At 48.1% G+C, this 18,526-nt stretch overlaps 1 protein-coding gene across 1 annotated transcript; it reads right to left on the bottom strand.

The window, feature by feature from the left end:
• Positions 1 to 12,990: 12,990 nt before the first annotated feature.
• On the bottom strand, positions 12,991 to 17,283 carry LOC140388001 (serine/threonine-protein kinase pim-3-like). The gene is made up of 6 exons (XM_072471447.1): positions 16,753 to 17,283; positions 16,334 to 16,440; positions 16,167 to 16,217; positions 15,323 to 15,686; positions 14,014 to 14,190; positions 12,991 to 13,845 (listed from the first exon to the last, which is right to left on the bottom strand). The coding sequence occupies exons 1-6, from the start codon at positions 16,838 to 16,840 to the stop codon at positions 13,661 to 13,663; spliced, it is 972 nt and encodes a 323-aa protein (XP_072327548.1). The 5' UTR covers positions 16,841 to 17,283; the 3' UTR covers positions 12,991 to 13,660.
• Between the last annotated feature and the right edge of the window lie 1,243 nt (positions 17,284 to 18,526).

The following is an 18,526-nucleotide window of genomic DNA, read 5'->3' as shown; positions in this document are numbered from 1 at the left end:
TAGAGACAGGGGTTTCCCATCGAAACAGTGACAGAATTAAATATCAGTCACATGGCATACAACACTCACCCATGTTAAACCTAATGTCAATAGCGAGAAAAATATGATCATGTGCACACTGACACCTTTGAACATTCTTACCTTGACAATGCACATTCACTTCTTTTATCGCCCACAGTTCATTCGCACATTCAGAAGGAAATGAACTCCAATCCATTCAAAACTTTGCCATTTTGAGACTCCTGCAGACCATGCATCAGCTCAGATATGTACACCACGGTCGGACTATTCGGGTTTCCACTCGGTGACTCATACTCCACAAGTGAACACGCTAGCAACAACAGTTGAGAGCCCACATCAGAGGCTGCAGGGCCTGTTATAAAGTGGATACTTACGGAGCAGCAGTAGAGAATGTGCAATTTACTGGCAGACTTTTCAAAAATTCTGGGCCGGATTCTCCTTTCAGAGACCAAGTGCTGACGTTGGGACTGAATCGCATAGATTCTACGGCTCTGAAAGCGGTGTTGGTCCCGGAGAGATCCAGGACATCCTAATGGGCTAGTACAGGTGCCATGTGGAATGAGTGCAATTCCAACGAATGCTGGCATGTAGTTCACTGGGGTTGAGATTGGCACTGGAAAGCCTGACAAGTTGCAGCCACATATATGCACTCCACTCCTCATACACCCTCACCCCAGCCAAGAGAGGGCACTAATTGCGCTGGAGCACACCCATCCCATTGATGGGTCAGCTGGGGCCAGAGGGTACCTAGTAGGGTGGCCTGGGGAGGCACCCATATTGCTCGCCCACTCAGTGGGCATGGCTGCCTTACAAGTTGTGGCTATGGTGGCCCATGTCGGTCCACTCAGACCCCACTACTTACCTCCTGCCCCCCCCGCTAAACACCCCAGCCCTGCCAGAAGGTCTCCGGCCAGCGACACAACTGTCAGCACACTATAGCAATGTTGGACACTTTTCGGACCCCCTCTCTCTCCCTCAGCACCTGCTTCCCGATTTTAAATACCACGGTATTTGGGTATACCTCTTGGCTTGGATGAGGGTGTATGGAGAGTGAAGTGCCTATATGAACCTCGCCATTGGTAATTCCTCCTGGCGAAGGCGGAGCATTGCGAGGGGCCTGGAAATTGCTGGATCAGGCCCTTTAATGGTATGTCAGTGGCGTTTACCGTACAATTTACATGCCCACGCCAGTGTGGAATGCATTCACATCACTGCCGAGGCACCGGCGCATGGCATTCCATCGGGCGCCCGGCTCTGGCCTCGATTTTCGGCTGACGTGTGATTCTCCGTCTGATCGCGTTTCCCGATTCCGGCATTGCTGTACGGCGAATCCAACCCGCTGTGCATGATAGCAGAGAGATGGGAGGAATCCGTCTCAATCACGAGTGGGATGCTGTCATGGGCGATTGTGAAGATGTCTTTTTCTATCAGTAGAATGGGCAACTGCATGGAACATCAAACATTGCAATCGAACATGTACATGCAGACCTTCAGCGACAGCTTGCAGACACTGGATACCAGTTTAAACTGGATGAGTGATAACCCATCTTTGGCCATTTAGTGCCTCAGATATCTGCATGAATGTGTTCTTCAGCACCGTGGTAGGAGCAAAGTGCAGCTGGGTCATGAGGTTGACGAAGATGAAAGGGGACTCATTTCAAAGTGCTTCCACTTCTCACCCATTGCCCCTCCCTGCACTGTACTGCACCCACCATCCCAGAGGATGTCGGCCAAAAGCAGCACAGTTGTCAGAGCAGGAACGTACGTCTGCTGATGTCACGGGGAATATACTATGTAGAAGTTCTAGAAAACAAAGAGTAAATATTTGTAGTTGCGCAAGGCTGTGCACATGGGGAACTGAGACATTTTGTACAGTTAATACTCATTTGTTCATTTGATGCATGTGAATGTTCCGATGTAATAGTGAAGAGGCTCTGTGGTCTGTGCCTGATTCCTCCTGCAAGTCCGAACATCACTGCTGGACAATGTTTTGCAGAGTGCAGCACACCACAATTATTCTGGAGACCCTGGCTGGTGTGTGCGAAAGGTTCCTCCAGATGTATCCAAACATGACTATGCCAATCGGTTGTTCAATGACACAACTGGTGGATATATGGCATTCACTGTATCACTCTGAGGCTTCATTTTTTGGATTTCAGGGAAACATAATCATCCACATTTTAAATCAGTATTCCTCATCTTCAAGCAGCCAGCCAGTAATTCTGCTTCTAAGTACAAAGACGTCTAGGAGGGTAGACTAGCACAACATGAAAGAGCACCATGGCTGCTGCCCAGGAATCTTGCACACTTGTATAAAGAACTATTTGTGGTTGCGCATCAGCTGAACAATGATGGAATGGAATGCCTTTCAGTTGACAAGCACTCCTGGGTGATCTGTGGGTGCCTTAATTGCCACGTGTATGGCATCAATCAGGCCCTCCACCTGTGGGAAACCAGAGTTGCAAACAAGCTATCAAGCATTTGCAGGCTGATGACTGAGATCCTGTCGATGCCTCCACCAGTACTCGGTATGGATCACGAGGCAAACAAATTTAAGGGTGGTGGTGACTTTAACAGCCACTGGCCTCCAGGCTGGTGGTTGGTCAGCTGGTTTGTGATGCTGAGCAAGATCATCAGCACAGGTTCAATTCCTGTACCTGCTGAGGTTATTCATGAAAGCCCTGCCTTCTCAACCTTGCCCCTTGCCTGAGATGTGGTGATCCTCAGATTAAATCCCCACCAGTCAGGTCTCCCCTCAAAGGGGAAAGCAGCCTATGGTCATCAGGGGACTACGGCTACTTTATGGACTCCAGGACCAAGGATCAGGACTCTAGGATCTTGCTCCAGGAGGCTGAAAATGTCCACCACCTCATACAAAACACTGGCTGTAGACCCCACCTGCAAGATATACCTCTCTGCTATTCCCCTCTCTTCTCTGGAGCTGCTAGCCTGCTGTTGCTAATGCTGCTGCTGGCCCTGTCACTGGCCATCTTGCTCATTGTAAAGCAGTATAAGTGAATCATGATGATCTGATAGATCAAAGCTCCAAAGCGAAGATCAGATCTACAAACCACCAAAGTGAAGATGACTTCCTCAAAATGTGTAAAATAACCTGTCAGCACACATGCTGTGAACAAATCTTTTCCCATAAGTGGGTAAAAAGGTAGCTGTCAGCACAGAGGACTTATTGGCATATTTCCCTGACAGGTTTTCAGCCTCTTAAATTACCACGGCTCTTGCTTCCACTGGTGAATCCCGGGAAGTGCAGGAAATCTCTGGATCCGAAGCTAAAGTTAAATACCTTTGAATCCCTCTGACTGAGCAATTCACATATTGAAGCGGCAGCCCAGCCCTCCTGATGGAACTGCTCACCTGCAGCTTAACATGCTGCGAGGAACCTTTGGAAGTTGGTGCTGCTTTCCAATACTCAGCCACTTTTGCCTGTCACCCACTCATGGGAATCATTCAAATCAAACCCATTAATCCATCATTACAGATCTTCGCAATTTGCTGGTTAACCGTGTGTTTCATGCCTTCTTTAGCAGTTTACTTTCAGCAATTCTGTTCAGAACTTAGCTCATTATATCAGATCTGCAATTTCCTAACCTCCAGTAATTTGAATTATTTCAAAAGAAATCAAGGATAGCGTGCAAATATACACAGGTATATAATGTGAAATAACATCTGGACAGCATGTTCATCGTTAGCAATATACATAAATTTTCTTTTAATTACTGTTTTGAAATTGAAGATATTAGCAAGTGGTAAAATCTCAATAGAATTGGCTTTTTTTCATTTACACTAAACACCAATTACTCCTTGAGACTTTGAATCAATTACCACAATTTCAGCAATTAACCAAAATTCTCTGCGTTTTTTTATACTTAGGTCTTCTCAAACATCTCGCTATCTTCATAGTCTTGCAATGTAAACACTACTTTCAATAATTATAATGTTGTTCTACATACTAAGTCATTTACAACTTTGGAAAGATAACCTATTCTATATATAACATTGGCCTGCAGTATATTACTGCATGACTTGGTTGATGGATAGCATTTGAGAATGCAACTACCCTCTGGCTTATATAATACTGGGATAACCTGAATATGTACTATTTGGTGATAATGATCTGTCAAAAAAAAAAAGGGAAATAATTTGGTAAAGTAGTGGGGCGAGATTCTCCGTTTCCCGATACCGATTTCATAATCGGCGATCAGGCGGAGAATCCATTTTTACGACGGAATCGGGGGTGGCGCCTGTTTTACACAGGTTTTGCATGCTCCCCCCCCCCCACCCGCCCTCCGAAATGGCCACATGCTGCACGCTGTTGGAATGGCCTCAGGACATCACCTGAAGGCCCTCCCCTGATGCTCCGCCCCCACTATCAGCAGAGCTCATGATGGCGTGGCTGACGTGTGGTCCCAGATGTGGGGGAACCCGGCTTAGCGGCGACGGACTGTGTCCAGTGCCACCACAGTTGGGTGGGAGCCATGCTGCTGGCTGACGGGGGCTTCGGTGAGGGCTGGGAGTACTGGTGGGGGGGGTCGAGGGGGTGTCCATGGGGCTCTATCTGGCAGATCGGGTCCACACACGGCTGGTGCCATGTTGTACGGCGCGCTCTCTGCAGGTCATCGCCTGGCGCATGGACCCGGCAATTCTCCGGCTGTTTATTTCGCGGAGGCCGGGAGTTTTACGTGGCACGGCTGCTAACCCCTCACCGGTCGCAGCATCGGTGAGGCGGTGGCACCGATTTTTTTTTCCACGTAAAACGCCACGGTTCCTCCGCGCGTAGCCTCGGAATCAGAGAGTTTGGCCCATGGTCCGCTGTTTTGAAGAACAAGTGTTCAGAATAAACTGTGTTGACTGTTGATTTGAATCTGTTTGGAATTCTCCTTTTTGTAGTTCTTCACTGAAGGTGCGAGTGGATGGTCCAAGATGACCAGATATTCACAGCAATGGGACGAGGGCAAATAAAGCCAGTTTTACGATTACCAGAGTCACAACTTTTCGTCTTCCTTCCACACAAATGGCCAAAACTATGAAAACTGTGTTCATGGTAATTTATGAACCATCCAGTTCTTTATCTAATGTACCTTCTTGACTTTTCTTGTGAGAATAAGTGAAAGCTGTTGTCGAGTATAACACGGTCAATGTTTTTTTATCTTTGGCAGTTGCGTAAGATTTATTATTCTACCCATGCCATCAGATTTTGAACTGAGCTAACCCAATGTCTGTGATTAGAACTTTACTTGTGCGGCCCTTCGCCATGACTGTAAAATAGATTCACGGATTTAAGTTCAATTATGATATGTCAGAGGTTCCAAGCAATCTGATATGTTGGTCAAAATAGAAATAACAGGAGGTAATTTATAAAATCCCTACGCTGCAGACCATTCAGTCCCTCGAGTCCGCAGATCCTCTGAAAGAGTACCCTACCGCAGCCCACTCCCCTGTCCTATCTATAACCCCACCTAACCTGCACACCTGACTGTGGGAGGAAATCGGAGCAGTCGGAGGAAACCCGCAGACACGAAATGTGCAAACTCCAGTCACCCAAGGTCGGAATCGAACCCGGGTGGCTGGTGCTGTGAGGCAGCAGTACTAACCACTGTGCCACAGTGCCAGTTGAGTTTCTTTTTTCACTTCCAGCTTCAAACATTTTGACGGCCTAAGCGTGAATTTGGACCAAGTAACAAATAGTTTTTCTCACACTAAAGTTACAGAATATGTTCCTTGACACTTAACTAAATGATACCAGATTGCACAGGAACTCTGGCTTATCATACTTAAGATTCAAAAATCTATAAACCTCAGGCTTATCATGCTACATCAAAGTTGTATGGCACGTCTTGTGGCAGTGGTAGCATTCCCTACCTCTGGATCAGAAGCTCTGGGCGCAAGTCCTAGGCCAGTACTTGCCAATCACAGAATGAATGTTCTTGGATTTATAATCAGCCAGGAATCATATCCCCACTGTATCCAAAGGGGGAAAAAAGAGTGAAGATATGTGATGTGTTGGGTGTTCTGGATCATAAACAGGTCACCAACACTGGAAAATGTGCAACTCTATTTTATTATAAGGTTAACTATGTTAACATACTTGAACTGTGGGTAAATACAATACCAGCTTTAACTGTTGACCCTTGCCTAGTCCTAACCAGGTGATGCACTCAGCACATGGTGAATGTCTGTGTTGCAGGCTGTGAGCTCTGTGCTCCGAGCTAGCTGCTACTAGAATGAGCGGGAACTCTCCTGTCCCCTGTCTTTATAGTGTGTGTGCTCTCACTGGTGATTGGCTGCGGTGTTCTGTATGCTGATTGGTCCCACTGCATGTCCATCAGTGTGTGTATGTGTGCCTGCACCATAATATACTGGTGTATATTATGACGTCCTCCCTTTTATATAAAGAATATGTGCCTGCGTGACAATAAATATTGTGTAGTGAATGTACCTGACTATGTGTGTGCGTGTTATTTACATGACTATGTACATGAGGCTAATCTATTTACACGGGAAGGTGCCTGGTGCCGAGAAATAGGGTGTCACACCAACAACGAAATGAACATTATATACAAACTACTGGAACGATGAAACAGGATAACAGAACAGATCAAAGAGTCCAACATTGTAAAACTCATTAGTCAAATCTCTGAGGTGGGCGACGAATTCTGGTTGACCGCCTCAAGGGTGGGTCAGGAGCCACCGGCTGAGGAATGGGCTAGGCCACGGCAGAGTGAGGAGGATGCAGAGTATTCGGAATCGCCACATAGTCCAGGTTGGGGACAACAGGAGGGCGTGGCACCAGTGGAGGATCACGTAGCGAGCCTGGAACAAGATGAAGGGCACGCCGATTGCTGCGGCGAATGGAACCATCTGGCAGACGAACCAGGAACGAGCGGGGAGACAGCTGCCGAAGAACCACAGCAGTTGCAGACCAGCCACCCTCCAGAAGTTGGATGGGGACGTTGTCATCCGGCGCCAGAGCAGGGAGATCAGTCGTCCGAGCGTCATGCGCCGCCTTGTGTTGTGCACGAGACTGTTGCATCCGCTGAAGGACCGGAACGTGGTCGAGGCCTGGGACGTGAATGGACGGCACCGTGGTCCTGAGGGTGCGACCCATGAGCAGCTGGGCCCATGGAGAGTAGGGCCGAACGATAGGCCAGCAAGGCGAGGTAGAAGTCAGATCCTGCACCGGCAGCCTTGCAGAGGAGCCGTTTGACGATGTGGATGCCCTTTTCCGCTTTGCCATTGGATTGGGGGTGCAGGGGACTGGATGTCACATGCACAAAGTTGTACCTGCTGGCAAAGTTGGACCATTCCTGGCTCACGAAGCAGCGGCCATTGTCCGACATCACAGTGAGTGGGATGCCGTGACGAGCAAAGGTCTCCTTGCAGGCATGGCTGACCGCCAATGATGTGATGTCGTGCAGGCGTACGACCTCCGGGTAGTTTGAAAAATAGTCTACAATCAGAAAATAGTCCCTGCCGAGCACATGGAACAGGTCAACGCCTACCTTAGACCAAGGGGAGGTGACCAACTCATGGGGCTGTAGGGTCTCACGTGGTTGGGCCGGCTGGAACCGCTGACAGGTGGGGCAGTTGAGCACTGTGTTGGCGATGTCCTCATTGATGCCGGGCCAGTACACAGCCTCTCGAGCCCTCCGTCGGCACTTCTCCATGCCAAGATGGCCCTCGTGTAGCTGTTCCAAAACGAGCTGGCGCATGCTGTGCGGGATCACGATGCAGTCCAGCTTCAGGAGGACACCATCGACTACTGCCAGATCGTCTCTGATATTGTAGAACTGCGGGCATTGGGCCTTGAGCCACCCGTCCGTCATGTGGCGCATGACACGCTGTAGTAGGGGGGCAGTCTTGCGGCGAATGTGGATAAGGCGTTCATCCGTGGCCGGAAGATTGGAGGCCGTGAAGGCCACATGGGCGTCAACCTGGCAGACGAACCCCTCTGGGTCACACTACCCTGGACAGAGCGTCGGCTATGATCAGGTCCTTGCCCGGGGTGTATAGGAGCTGGAAATCGTACCGCCGGAGTTTAACCAGAATGCGCTGGAGGCGAGGGGTTATATCATTCAGGTCTTTTTGTATAATGTTGATCAGCGGGCGATGGTCGCTCTCGACAGTGAATTGGGGGAGGCCGTACACGTAATCATGAAATTTGTCGACCCCAGTCAACAGGCCCAGGCACTCCTTTCCGATCTGCGCGTAGCGCTGTTCCATGGGGGTCATGGCACGTGGCACATATGCAACGGGGGCCCATGATGAGGCCTCATTGCGTTGCAGGAGCACTGCCCCAATGCCGAATTGGCTGGCATCCGTTGAATTTTTTGTTTCCTTCGTGGGATCAAAAAATGCCGATACCGGGGCCGTGGTAGGCTTGCTCTTAAGTTCCTCCCATTCGCGCTCATGGGCGGGAAGCCATTAGAAGTCTGTCGTCTTCCTGACCAGGTTCCGGAGAGCTGTGGTATGGGAGGCATGGTTGGGGATGAACCTCCACAGGAAGTTGACCATGCCCAAAAATCGGAGTACCGCTTTCTTATCCGCTGGCTTCTGCATGGTCGTGATGGCTGCCACCTTGTCCGCATCCGGCCGCACACCCAACCGGGAGATGTGGTCCCCTAGGAACTTGAGTTCCATCTGGCCGAAGGAACATTGGGCTCTGTTGAGGCGAAGGCCTTGGTCCCGTATTCGTTTGAAAACACGCTGGAGGCGACTGATATGCTCTTGCGGGGTGGTGGACCAAATGATGATGTCTTCAACATAGACGCGCACACCCTCAATAATTTGCTCCATGATCCGATGGAATACTTCTGATGCCGATATAATCCCAAACGGCATCCTGTTGTAGCAGTATCTGCCAAACGGGGTATGAAGGGTACACAGCTTTCTGCTGGACCTGTCTAGTTGAATTTGCCAGAATCCTTTCGAGGCATCAAGTTTAGTGAAGATGTTGGCCCGAGCCATCTCGCACGTGATCTCCTCGCGCTTGGGGATAGGGTAATGCTCCCTCATTATGTTGCGATTCAGGTCCTTTGGGTCAATGCAGATCCGGAGCTCGCCGGAATGCTTCTTTACGCACACCATGGAACTGATCCAGTCGGTTGGTTCCGTCACTCTGGAGAGCACTCCTTGGTCCTGGCGGTCCTGTAGCTGCTGCTTGAGGCGGTCCTTGAGGGCTGCTGGGACTCTGCGAGGTGCATGAGCCACAGGCGTGGCATCTTGTTTGAGCAGGAAGCGTGCCTATGCCTTCGAAAACGTCGTGGTGCTGGTCGATGATGGCATTGACTTGCGCCCTGAAGTCCGCATCCTGGAAGGCAGACGTGAACGAGGTTTAGGAGTTTGCACGCCTGTGCGCCTAGCAGAGAGTCCTTCGAGGAGCCCACGATACCGAAGGGAAGGATGGCTTTTTGCGAGTTGTGCGTCACTTTGAGTTGGCATGAACCGGTAGCAGGAATGACGTTGCCATTGTAGTCCACTAGGTGGCAGGTCGATGGAAGAATGGTTGGTTTAACCCCAAGGGCCTGAAAGGCTGACCACACTAGGAGATTAGCGGAAGCACCAGTGTGCAGGCGGAATCGTATCTGGGATCGGTTGACCGTCAGGGTGGCACACCACTCGTCGTCTGGATCAATGCTGTGCACCGACAGCGACTGGTGGTTTTGATTCAGGGACAGCCTGTTCTTTGTTATAACAGCGACTCGAAAAGGCTCCCTCGGGTCCTCGGTGTCACTGGTCTGCGGGAAGTCGGAATCGGTTTGGGGGTAGGCAACTGCTTGTTGCAGGGTTCTTCGGAGATTTATTTCATTTCCTGGTTCAATTTGAGGCATTGTGCTGTCATTCCAGGTGAAGGAAGGTTATTTTACAGCTTTAAAAGATTTGTTTCTTTGATTTGGGATGTTTCCCCTTTAAATGGGCATGGTCCAGGGCCTCTGACATCATGACGCGCGTGACGTAGCAGGCGTTTGTACATGCGCAATCGTGGTTCCTTTACTGATGGCCGTTTTCGTGATGGCTCATGTGCGGCGTCGCGCAACTGCAGTCCCTTTAGAAAGATGGCCGCCGACCAAAATCGTTCTCTGCTCCGGGATTTCGGCCTCGAGGTGAGTACTGGCACTTCTCTTACCTTTCCTTGCTGGTTGGAGTGTGTTTTCCTCACAGTATTTGCCGAATTTGTCCAGGACTGCCTGGAAGTCGCTCCTGTTTTGCCCCTTGGAGAACTTGAATTTTAAAAATATTTCTTCTGCTCTGGCGAGGAGAAGCTCGGTTTTTTTCAGGATCGGCCAGGTCTTCTAGTTCGGATGCCAGCAGGAAGGTTTCAAACTTTTGCCGGAATGCCTGCCAGTTTTTGCGGAGATCGCCGTGGCACTGGAGCTGCTGCGGAGCTCCGGATCTTGAACATCTTGCCTGGGTATCGTTGCTGGTTGTCACTGTACGCTGAGGTGCCGGCGATGCGGGGCGGCGGAGGCGGGTTGATGTTCTCCATCATTCAGGATGCTGGAATGCGGATTAGTTGCAGGTGCGTCTCAGAAGTGCTAGTATGCAACCACTCATTGTACCATGATGTGTTGGGTGTTCTGGATCAAACAGGTCACCAACACTGTAAGTGGTGCAACTCTATTTTATCAGGTTAACTATATTAACATACTTGAACTGTGGGTGAATACAATACCAGCTTTAACTGTTGACCCTTGCCGAGTCCTAACCAGGTGATGCACTCAGCACATGGTGAATGTCTGTGTTGCAGGCTGTGAGCTCTTGTGCTCCGAGCTGGCATGAGCGGGAACTCTCCTTTCCTGTCTTTATAGTGCGTGTGCTCTCACTGGTGATTGGCTGCGGTGTTGTGTATGCTGATTGGTCCCACTGCATGTCCATCAGTGTGTGTGTCTGCACCATGATATTCTGGTGTATATTCTGACAATATGCTTTTAAAAATGTTATATAAAGCCTTGGTCAGCCAACCCCCTCCACCACATACCATATTCAGTTCAGAGCGTTCACCTCAGGGAAGGATATATTGGCCTTGGATGAGCAGTATGAATTCACCAGAATAATCTGGAAGTTTAACAGCCTTGTGAAGACTAGGGTAAATAAACTCATGGAAGATTGCTGGGAAATCCAGAACGATGGGGTGGGGGGGGGGGGGCATAGCATTAACCCTACTCAGGACCAAAATCAGAAAGGACTTTTTTTCTTGCATAAAGGGTAGCACTCGGGCACACTCTCCCTCAGAAAAATGTGGACGTGGGTTAATTGATGGCTTTAAAGTTGAGGTTTATAGATTTTTGAATCTTAAGTATGGTGCAGGATATAAAACTAAGACAGGCGATCGGGGTAGAGGTGCAGATCAGCCATGACCCAACAGAGCAGCGGAGCAAGCGGTAGGGAAAGAATCACCCATTCCTTATCAGGTGCAGCATCACCCCCAGGAAATTGTGTTGAGTTTAGTTTCTTTTAACTGCTAGTTTCAGTTACAGTGCCCCATTCTGTGTTTTATTTTAGAGTCTAAGGAAATAATTTTGCTTTAGAAGCACCTTTCTAATCAAGTGACAGGGATAAATCAATCAATCTTAGCTATCCTTGTATCTCATTAGACTTATACCACATATGGAAGGTTTTATTGGGAGCAGAGCAATCAACAATTGCCGAAGAATAGTTAACCTGCAGTACCACCAGTATCTGATTATGTTCTACCTTTGCCATAGATTGACTTACAGTTGTGGCACATGTTTAACACGAGAAAATTGACATGTGGGATGACAACCTTGCAATTCAACCAGCTGTGCTTAGTTAACTGATCCTAGCTATGTTAGATGAGATTCATGACAACTGGCTTAATGCAATCCAAGCTTGGAGAGGCACTATCCTTTGATTGCCTGCAACAGCACCATCTAGTGTACAAGCGTAATTGCAGCTGGCATTTCTTCCCTCCCCCCCCCCCCCCACCGGTACAAATTAATCATTCTGGTAGCATTTGATAAAAAGTCAACCTGATTCCAGTATTAAAGGTCATCCAGTTAGAGCAAGAAAATATTCCCAACAAATACTAATTTCTGTTCAACTCAATAACCAAATTCAGGTCTTATCCCCAACTATTTTAGCAGGGCTCCCAAAAAGGGAATGTACTTTGTGTAATGTTAATGGCACTTCAGGCAAGTTTTAAAGGGTGCAAACTAGACTCCTAGTCTATAACAGCTCTCTAGCAAGGTTAAGACTGCTGGCTTTCACCAGGTATGGTTTGGTTTACACACTTGGCTGTTAGAACACAAACATGCATATGTGGAATGGTACACTTGTAAATAAGTAACCTTGTGGAAAAGTATCCAGCAAACACCTTCATTCAGTATTCATTGACAGACAACCTTATGTACAAAAAGTGAACTTTAATTGAAATGTTTGTATAAAAAAATATGTTCTCCATCCATCATTTATTTCACACAGCTAAATTGGAAAAAAAAACTCCCAAATCCAAGCTGCATAATGCAACTAGATCTAGTGCACAAAACACAGCTATTGAAATAAATAAAAGGTTGACTGCCACTCTACCTTCCTAAGCCAATGATGGAGACTGTACAACTTCAATAATTTAAAACCTTTCAAACAGTATTACTTTACACTTCTAATACAAACAGCCATGAAGTATCTTGGTTCAATACCAAGTTCAGAGGAAAATAAAATCCATCTATTGCCCTTTTAAAAGAATAGCTTTTGGACACAAGCTTCCATTCACCTTCCACTAGCATGACAAATCCACTGAAACCTGCACGGTATTAAAAAAAAAAAAATGCAGAAAAACAGGAATGCAGAAATATACCAGACAAACCAAATTGGCGTCATGGAAGCAGAACAAGTGTTGGAAATTTTCTAAAATAAATTAAACAAATAAATAGCCACGTGAAATTTGTGGACAGTCTAACTTTGAGAATACAAATAAATAAAAACCAGATTATAATACACAATGGATCAATTTACATTTCATACAATATACAGTCTTGAAAGTGTCCTTGAATTGCATTGATTGTGCATACAACCATGCCCCGACATGCCTTGGCCACGTACAAATAAAACTCGCAGGTTCATGGAAGAGGAGAAAGAGACTCAAGGAGGGCCTTCTGTCTAGTGGTTGCGATGACTGGGAAAAAATTTAAAGAAAAACCAACACTGCTGACCCCAAAGTTCTTGGCATCCCTGTACACATCTTTGTACTTGTTTGGGCTGAAATATTCTGAGCAGCAAAGATAGAAAGGGAACAAAATGTGTTCAAGTATTCCATCACCAGTGAATTAAGCAGCTTTCAAAAAGGCACTCAGAAAGCAAAGAACATTTAGTCCAGGCTCTGAGAGAGCAGAGTTTGCATTGTTTGGAGGTCACTTTTTGCTAAAAAAATAAAGGTCAGTCATTGCCAAGTACCGGCTTGCTTTGCCCAAATCTAATGTTCCCAAAAGAAAACAAAATAATTGGTTCAGCGCAGTAACCAGCAGTCAGATTTCACCCCCTCCCCCACCCACCCCACCGGACTGGATGTCAAATCAACTATCATCCCCCTCCTACATCAAAGCTGGTGGCACCACCACAGGGTCCTTTAGTGTATAGCTCCCCTCCTGCTGCGAGGCATTTTGATCATTCACAAGCTCTCCTTGCTTGAACTTGTGCTCGAGTGCTCGTGGCCTAGGCTCAGCAGCCTGATGTCACAGTCTTCAGTTTTAACAACTTCTGCCTTTCGCATCCAAGCATGGTCAATGATCTGTTCAAGCATGGGTCTCTCAGAAGGCCTCAAGGCAAGGCACCACTTGATCAAATGCTGACATTCTGGGGGAAGGGGGGCGGGGAAAAAGAGAAAAAGCATACAAAATTAGCTTAAATGTTCAAATTAAAAATTCAATCGAGCACATTTCCTACATCAGCGACTATAGTTAATCAGCAGCGAAGCACCCCAAAAGAGGTGATATCCATGCTCTAAGAGAAGCTTGTACTTACCGGAAGAAATTCTCCTCCTGAAGTACACTTGGCCACGCAAGATTTCTTCATCTTGTTCAAAGGGGATATCCCCACACACCATGTCGTATAACAGCACTCCCAAAGACCACACAGTGGCTGATCTGCCATGGTATCGATGGTAACGAATCCACTCAGGAGGGCTGTACACTCTTGTGCCTGGAAGGAACAAACAAAAAAAAAATCTAATTCAACACGGATTTCAACAGCAAAAAGAAAAAAGGCATTTGCAAAGCTAATTGCACACTAGAAATTGTAAAGCGAGGCAAGGCTTCAAAACGTTATAAAGAGCAGCAGTAGCAGCCTGCTGGCTGCCACGCATCAATTCCCTGCAGTGAGACTCAGTCAGCTGACTCCTTTGTTTACAAACGTGAGGAAGCCCTCACATGGTGGGATTCCGCACAGCAGGGGGGGAAAAAACACGAGTGATTCTAACCCAGAAAATGGAGGGAGAAAGAAATGGAGCAGGAATCGTGAGGGGTAGGGGAGCCAGGAAAGAAAGAGGGCTGAGAAAGGATCAGAGAAAATTTGAGGGAGGGAGAAAGGGAGCAGAAATCAGAGAGAAAGAAAGATGAACAAATGCAAAGGGAAAGAGGGAGCAAAAAAAAAAATCAGGAGGGGGGGGGGGGGGCGAAATAAATACAGGGAGGGGAAGAAAGAACAGCTCGTGACTCTGAAACAGGGAACGTTCACTGCACCGACTCCCAGGGGAGCGCGGATGCCGGTTAGGAAAGCTAGAGAAAACCTCTCTCATCGCCAGGTTGTAGGGGAGGGAGCAATGTTATTCTGAGCACTGAATTGAAGAGTGCGTGGTTGGCCGCGGGAGTGACTAAGCGGGGTGGAGCCAGGTCTATGCAAAACAAAAAACACCACAGCAACGGATTGAGTACGGGAAGGGCTCGAGTTTCACAACAAGGTGAGGGAGGTAAACAAGGCACGGCTCACAGCAAATCATTTGTAAAAAAAAAAGGGTTGTCGGGCTCATCCCTCGGACTAACTGAATGCCACCCACCCCAAGCAAAACTAGCAATGCAAAGAATGTAATTATCAAATGCAGAAATTTATATTGGACAAATGCAGAAATATTTATTGGATCTCCTCCCACGTGAGCTGAAGCCATCAAGAAGCTCCCGATTTTTATTTTTAAAAAGGGTAACGGGGTAGAATTAATCTCCGGTGATTTTTTGTTAATGCAACACAAGCTATGGGAACAGACTGGAGGTTTTCACGGTCTCCGGTAGCAATGCATAAACAAAAGTGGCTTTTTGTGCAGCCCCGAATAGTGCATTACCGTCAAAGTCGGTGTAGACTGTGTCCTTGAGCAGCGCCCCTGAGCCGAAGTCAATGAGTTTGAGCTCCCCGGAGCGAAGGTCCACCAGCAGGTTCTCGTCTTTGATATCCCGGTGAACCACCCCGCAGTTGTAGCAGTGTCGGACCGCCTCCAGGACCTGTCTGAAAAAGACCCGGGCCAGCTCCTCCTCCAGGGCCCCCTTCTCGGTGATAAAGTCGAACAGATCCTTGACAAGCTCCGGCCGCTCCATGACCAGCAAGAAGCCGTCTCCTCGCTCGTACCAGTCCAGCATTTTAATCACCCCTCGAAATCCTCCGGCCACCTTCTTGAGCAGCACAACCTCCAGGGGCACCAGATTGCCATTCTGCAGGAGGGGTGGAAAAAAAACAAAACAGGGACGGGCGGAGGGAAACAAAAAAAAGGAGGGAAAATTGTATAAATGCCGCTTGTAAAACTGCGGATTGAAACACAACAGCAACGCACACGCCCCCAACATGCTAAATATTACAACGTGTCCTAGTGTCGTTACAGGGAAAATGTCAGTGTTCCCATTAAAAGAACTGTATGTACCACGACAAACACTCCCTCAAAAACCTGCTCACTATTCTGACTTTGTGTCTTTGATGTGTTCCTTTTTAATGTTGGCTGTAATGCTATCCTGAAGAGATGAGAACGAATGGAACCCCTCACCTCAAAATAAGCCTATGGAAGCTGAATATACAGCTTTTAATTGATTCAAAATTACAGCATTAACAGAAACTGTATACAGCGTGTCTCTCCTTCCCCAAATGTTAAATCACCATTGCAAACACGGAGGGAGGGAGGAAATGCACTTAAAACTTACCAGTGAGCCCCACTCGGTCACTCGCTCTCTGGCTACATGTTTGACAGCGACCTATAAAGAGAAGCCCAGAATAGAGTTGGTTGCCGAAGATTAAACAACAGAAAGAAAGATGCTCAACATGAAAGGCAGCCGCGCAAATAAATAGGGGGTTGGCCAGGCAGACTCACCGGGAGCCCATCACTGAGCCGCACTCCACTATAGACAGTGCCGAAACCTCCACTGCCCAGCACTGCACCGATCTGATAGACTTTCTCAAAAGGCTCCCGCTCCTTCACTGCAGAGGGGCAAGAAAAAAAATAATATATTCTTTACTAAAAGAAAAAATATCCGCACCAGAAAAATGAACTTATTTCAATCCCTTGGAAGCAAACACTTCTAGTTTCTAAAAAAAAAAAAAAATTGCCAACTCGTGCGAAATTCGTCCACACAATACAACCCATAACAAACCTCCCAAAGCCATTCCCAAAACATCAGTGCTACCAGCAAAATGCACCATTCCCCAAACAACCCCGAGCTACAAATACATCTATACACACACCACACACAACACAAATGAAACATAAGAAGAAGCCGCGGCTGCTATTACCTTGCTGCAATTGGATTTTAACCGGCAAATCCATGCTGTTGGGGCTGCAAATGTGAGCAAACGATCCAATCTTCTTGGAGAGCAGCATCGCAAAGTGGAATCCCCGCCGCCCCCCCAAAAAAAAATGATCGAAAGGCTTGCTTGGGGGGGTGATGAGTGAGTCAACCCCACCCCTCCACAAAAAAAAAAATAACGCTCAAAAGAAAACACACAAATCTGAAACGACGAAGACGTTCAAGTTAACTCCGGGGGAAAAAAAAAAAGAGAGGAGAAAAAAAAGAGAGAATGCGAGACACCGCTCCTGCTGCAAAAAGGAAAAGGCGAGTAAATCCCGACGTGAAACGTTGCGTGTTTCTCTGCTGCTCGGGTCTCTGTTTCCCGCCCCCCTGAACGCACACACTCTGAGTGTTGTATGGAGACTCTGCCGCTCCCTGGGCTTGCAGCTGAATGAGTGACTCGGCGCTCCGGCTGCTGCTCTGTGCTCTCGCCGCGCCGCGCGCTGCCTTTGCTCATCTAAACCGGGACCAGCCAACTTCTCAACTCCTATACAGACAAGCGGCGGGGGCGGAGCGCCGAGACTCAGCAATCCATCCGCTCCCTTTACAAACTCTTGCAAGTTAGCCCTTTTTTTTTTTGGGTGGGTGGGTGGGTGGGAGGGGACGCCCGCCGACGGGCCTGCCCGCCCACCGACCTACCTCCCTCGTCCAAGCTGCCGTACGGGAGGGGAGGGGGGGGAGGGACTACTTCTCGATAGTATGAGACGGTGTCAGGGTTACAATGTCTGAGCGCGGTGCGCTGCGGCTCCGCTCGCGGCGCTGGGAGGGAGCGAGCTCATTTGCATAGCGTGGTGGGGGTGGGTGGGGAAGGGGCCGGGGACACGCCCCCTCCCATCGGCCCCGCCCCCTCTGGGGAGGCCGGCACTCTTCGAAGGCGGCCAATGGGAGGCGCCGCGCCGCCCCGGCTGTCAATCACCCAGCTGTCAATCACCGAGCCGGCGGAACCCAGAAAGATCAGGCTCTTGGCGGGAAATCCTCGCCGCTTGTTTTACTTAAGTTCCCCCTCCCCACATACCTCCTTTCTATTTTGCTGCCCCGCGTGCATTGCACAAATCCCTCAATATTTATATTCCTCATCGAGGATATTATTATTACCCCCCTTCCCGGGGTTGATTTTTTTTGGGGTGGGGGGGGGGCGTGTGTGGATTTGTTTGTATCTCGCACAAAATTACGCGCGCCCAGATTGCCATTCGTGCTTGCTGAGCTGCAGCAGAGGAGTTGCCGCTCTGCAGATTAATTGCTCTTCGGCGATTTGCTGTTTTCTTTTACCTCACGACGATTTTTTAAAAATTACTAATTTCCCCTCCCCCCCCCCAAAAAAAAAAATTCAAAATAAATCAAGTTGCAAATTGTATTCCCCTTTTGCTGCGTGCGGCGTGTTTTTTTTTTAAAGGTGGGAGGGAAAGGTGCAGTTGACGCAGCGCTGCAGACAAGAGTGGCTGTCCCGGATTCCCCACCCCTGGTTAGCTCTGACCTGCTTTCTCCAGTCAGGCTATTTCCACAGCAAGGAGGTCAATGTGCAAAAAAGCAGCAGAGGGCGCTGGATGTAGCTAAACCATTGCAACACCTCATCAGTCCCAGTCAGGGTTATGCTCATTTTGTTATAAAGGTCTATAATGTTTCAATCGAGTCCAACGTTTCCTCCAGCTAACGTATTGCACTTTATAAAATGCATTTTTGAAATTAAGCCTGCTACCCACTTATTATTTTAAGGGGGT

The sequence above is a fragment of the Scyliorhinus torazame genome, chromosome 13 (assembly GCF_047496885.1).
Source record: "Scyliorhinus torazame isolate Kashiwa2021f chromosome 13, sScyTor2.1, whole genome shotgun sequence".
NCBI classification, from domain to species: Eukaryota; Metazoa; Chordata; class Chondrichthyes; order Carcharhiniformes; family Scyliorhinidae; genus Scyliorhinus; species Scyliorhinus torazame.
Note: the sequence above shows the minus strand (reverse complement) of the source record. Positions and strands in the feature narration are given on the sequence as shown.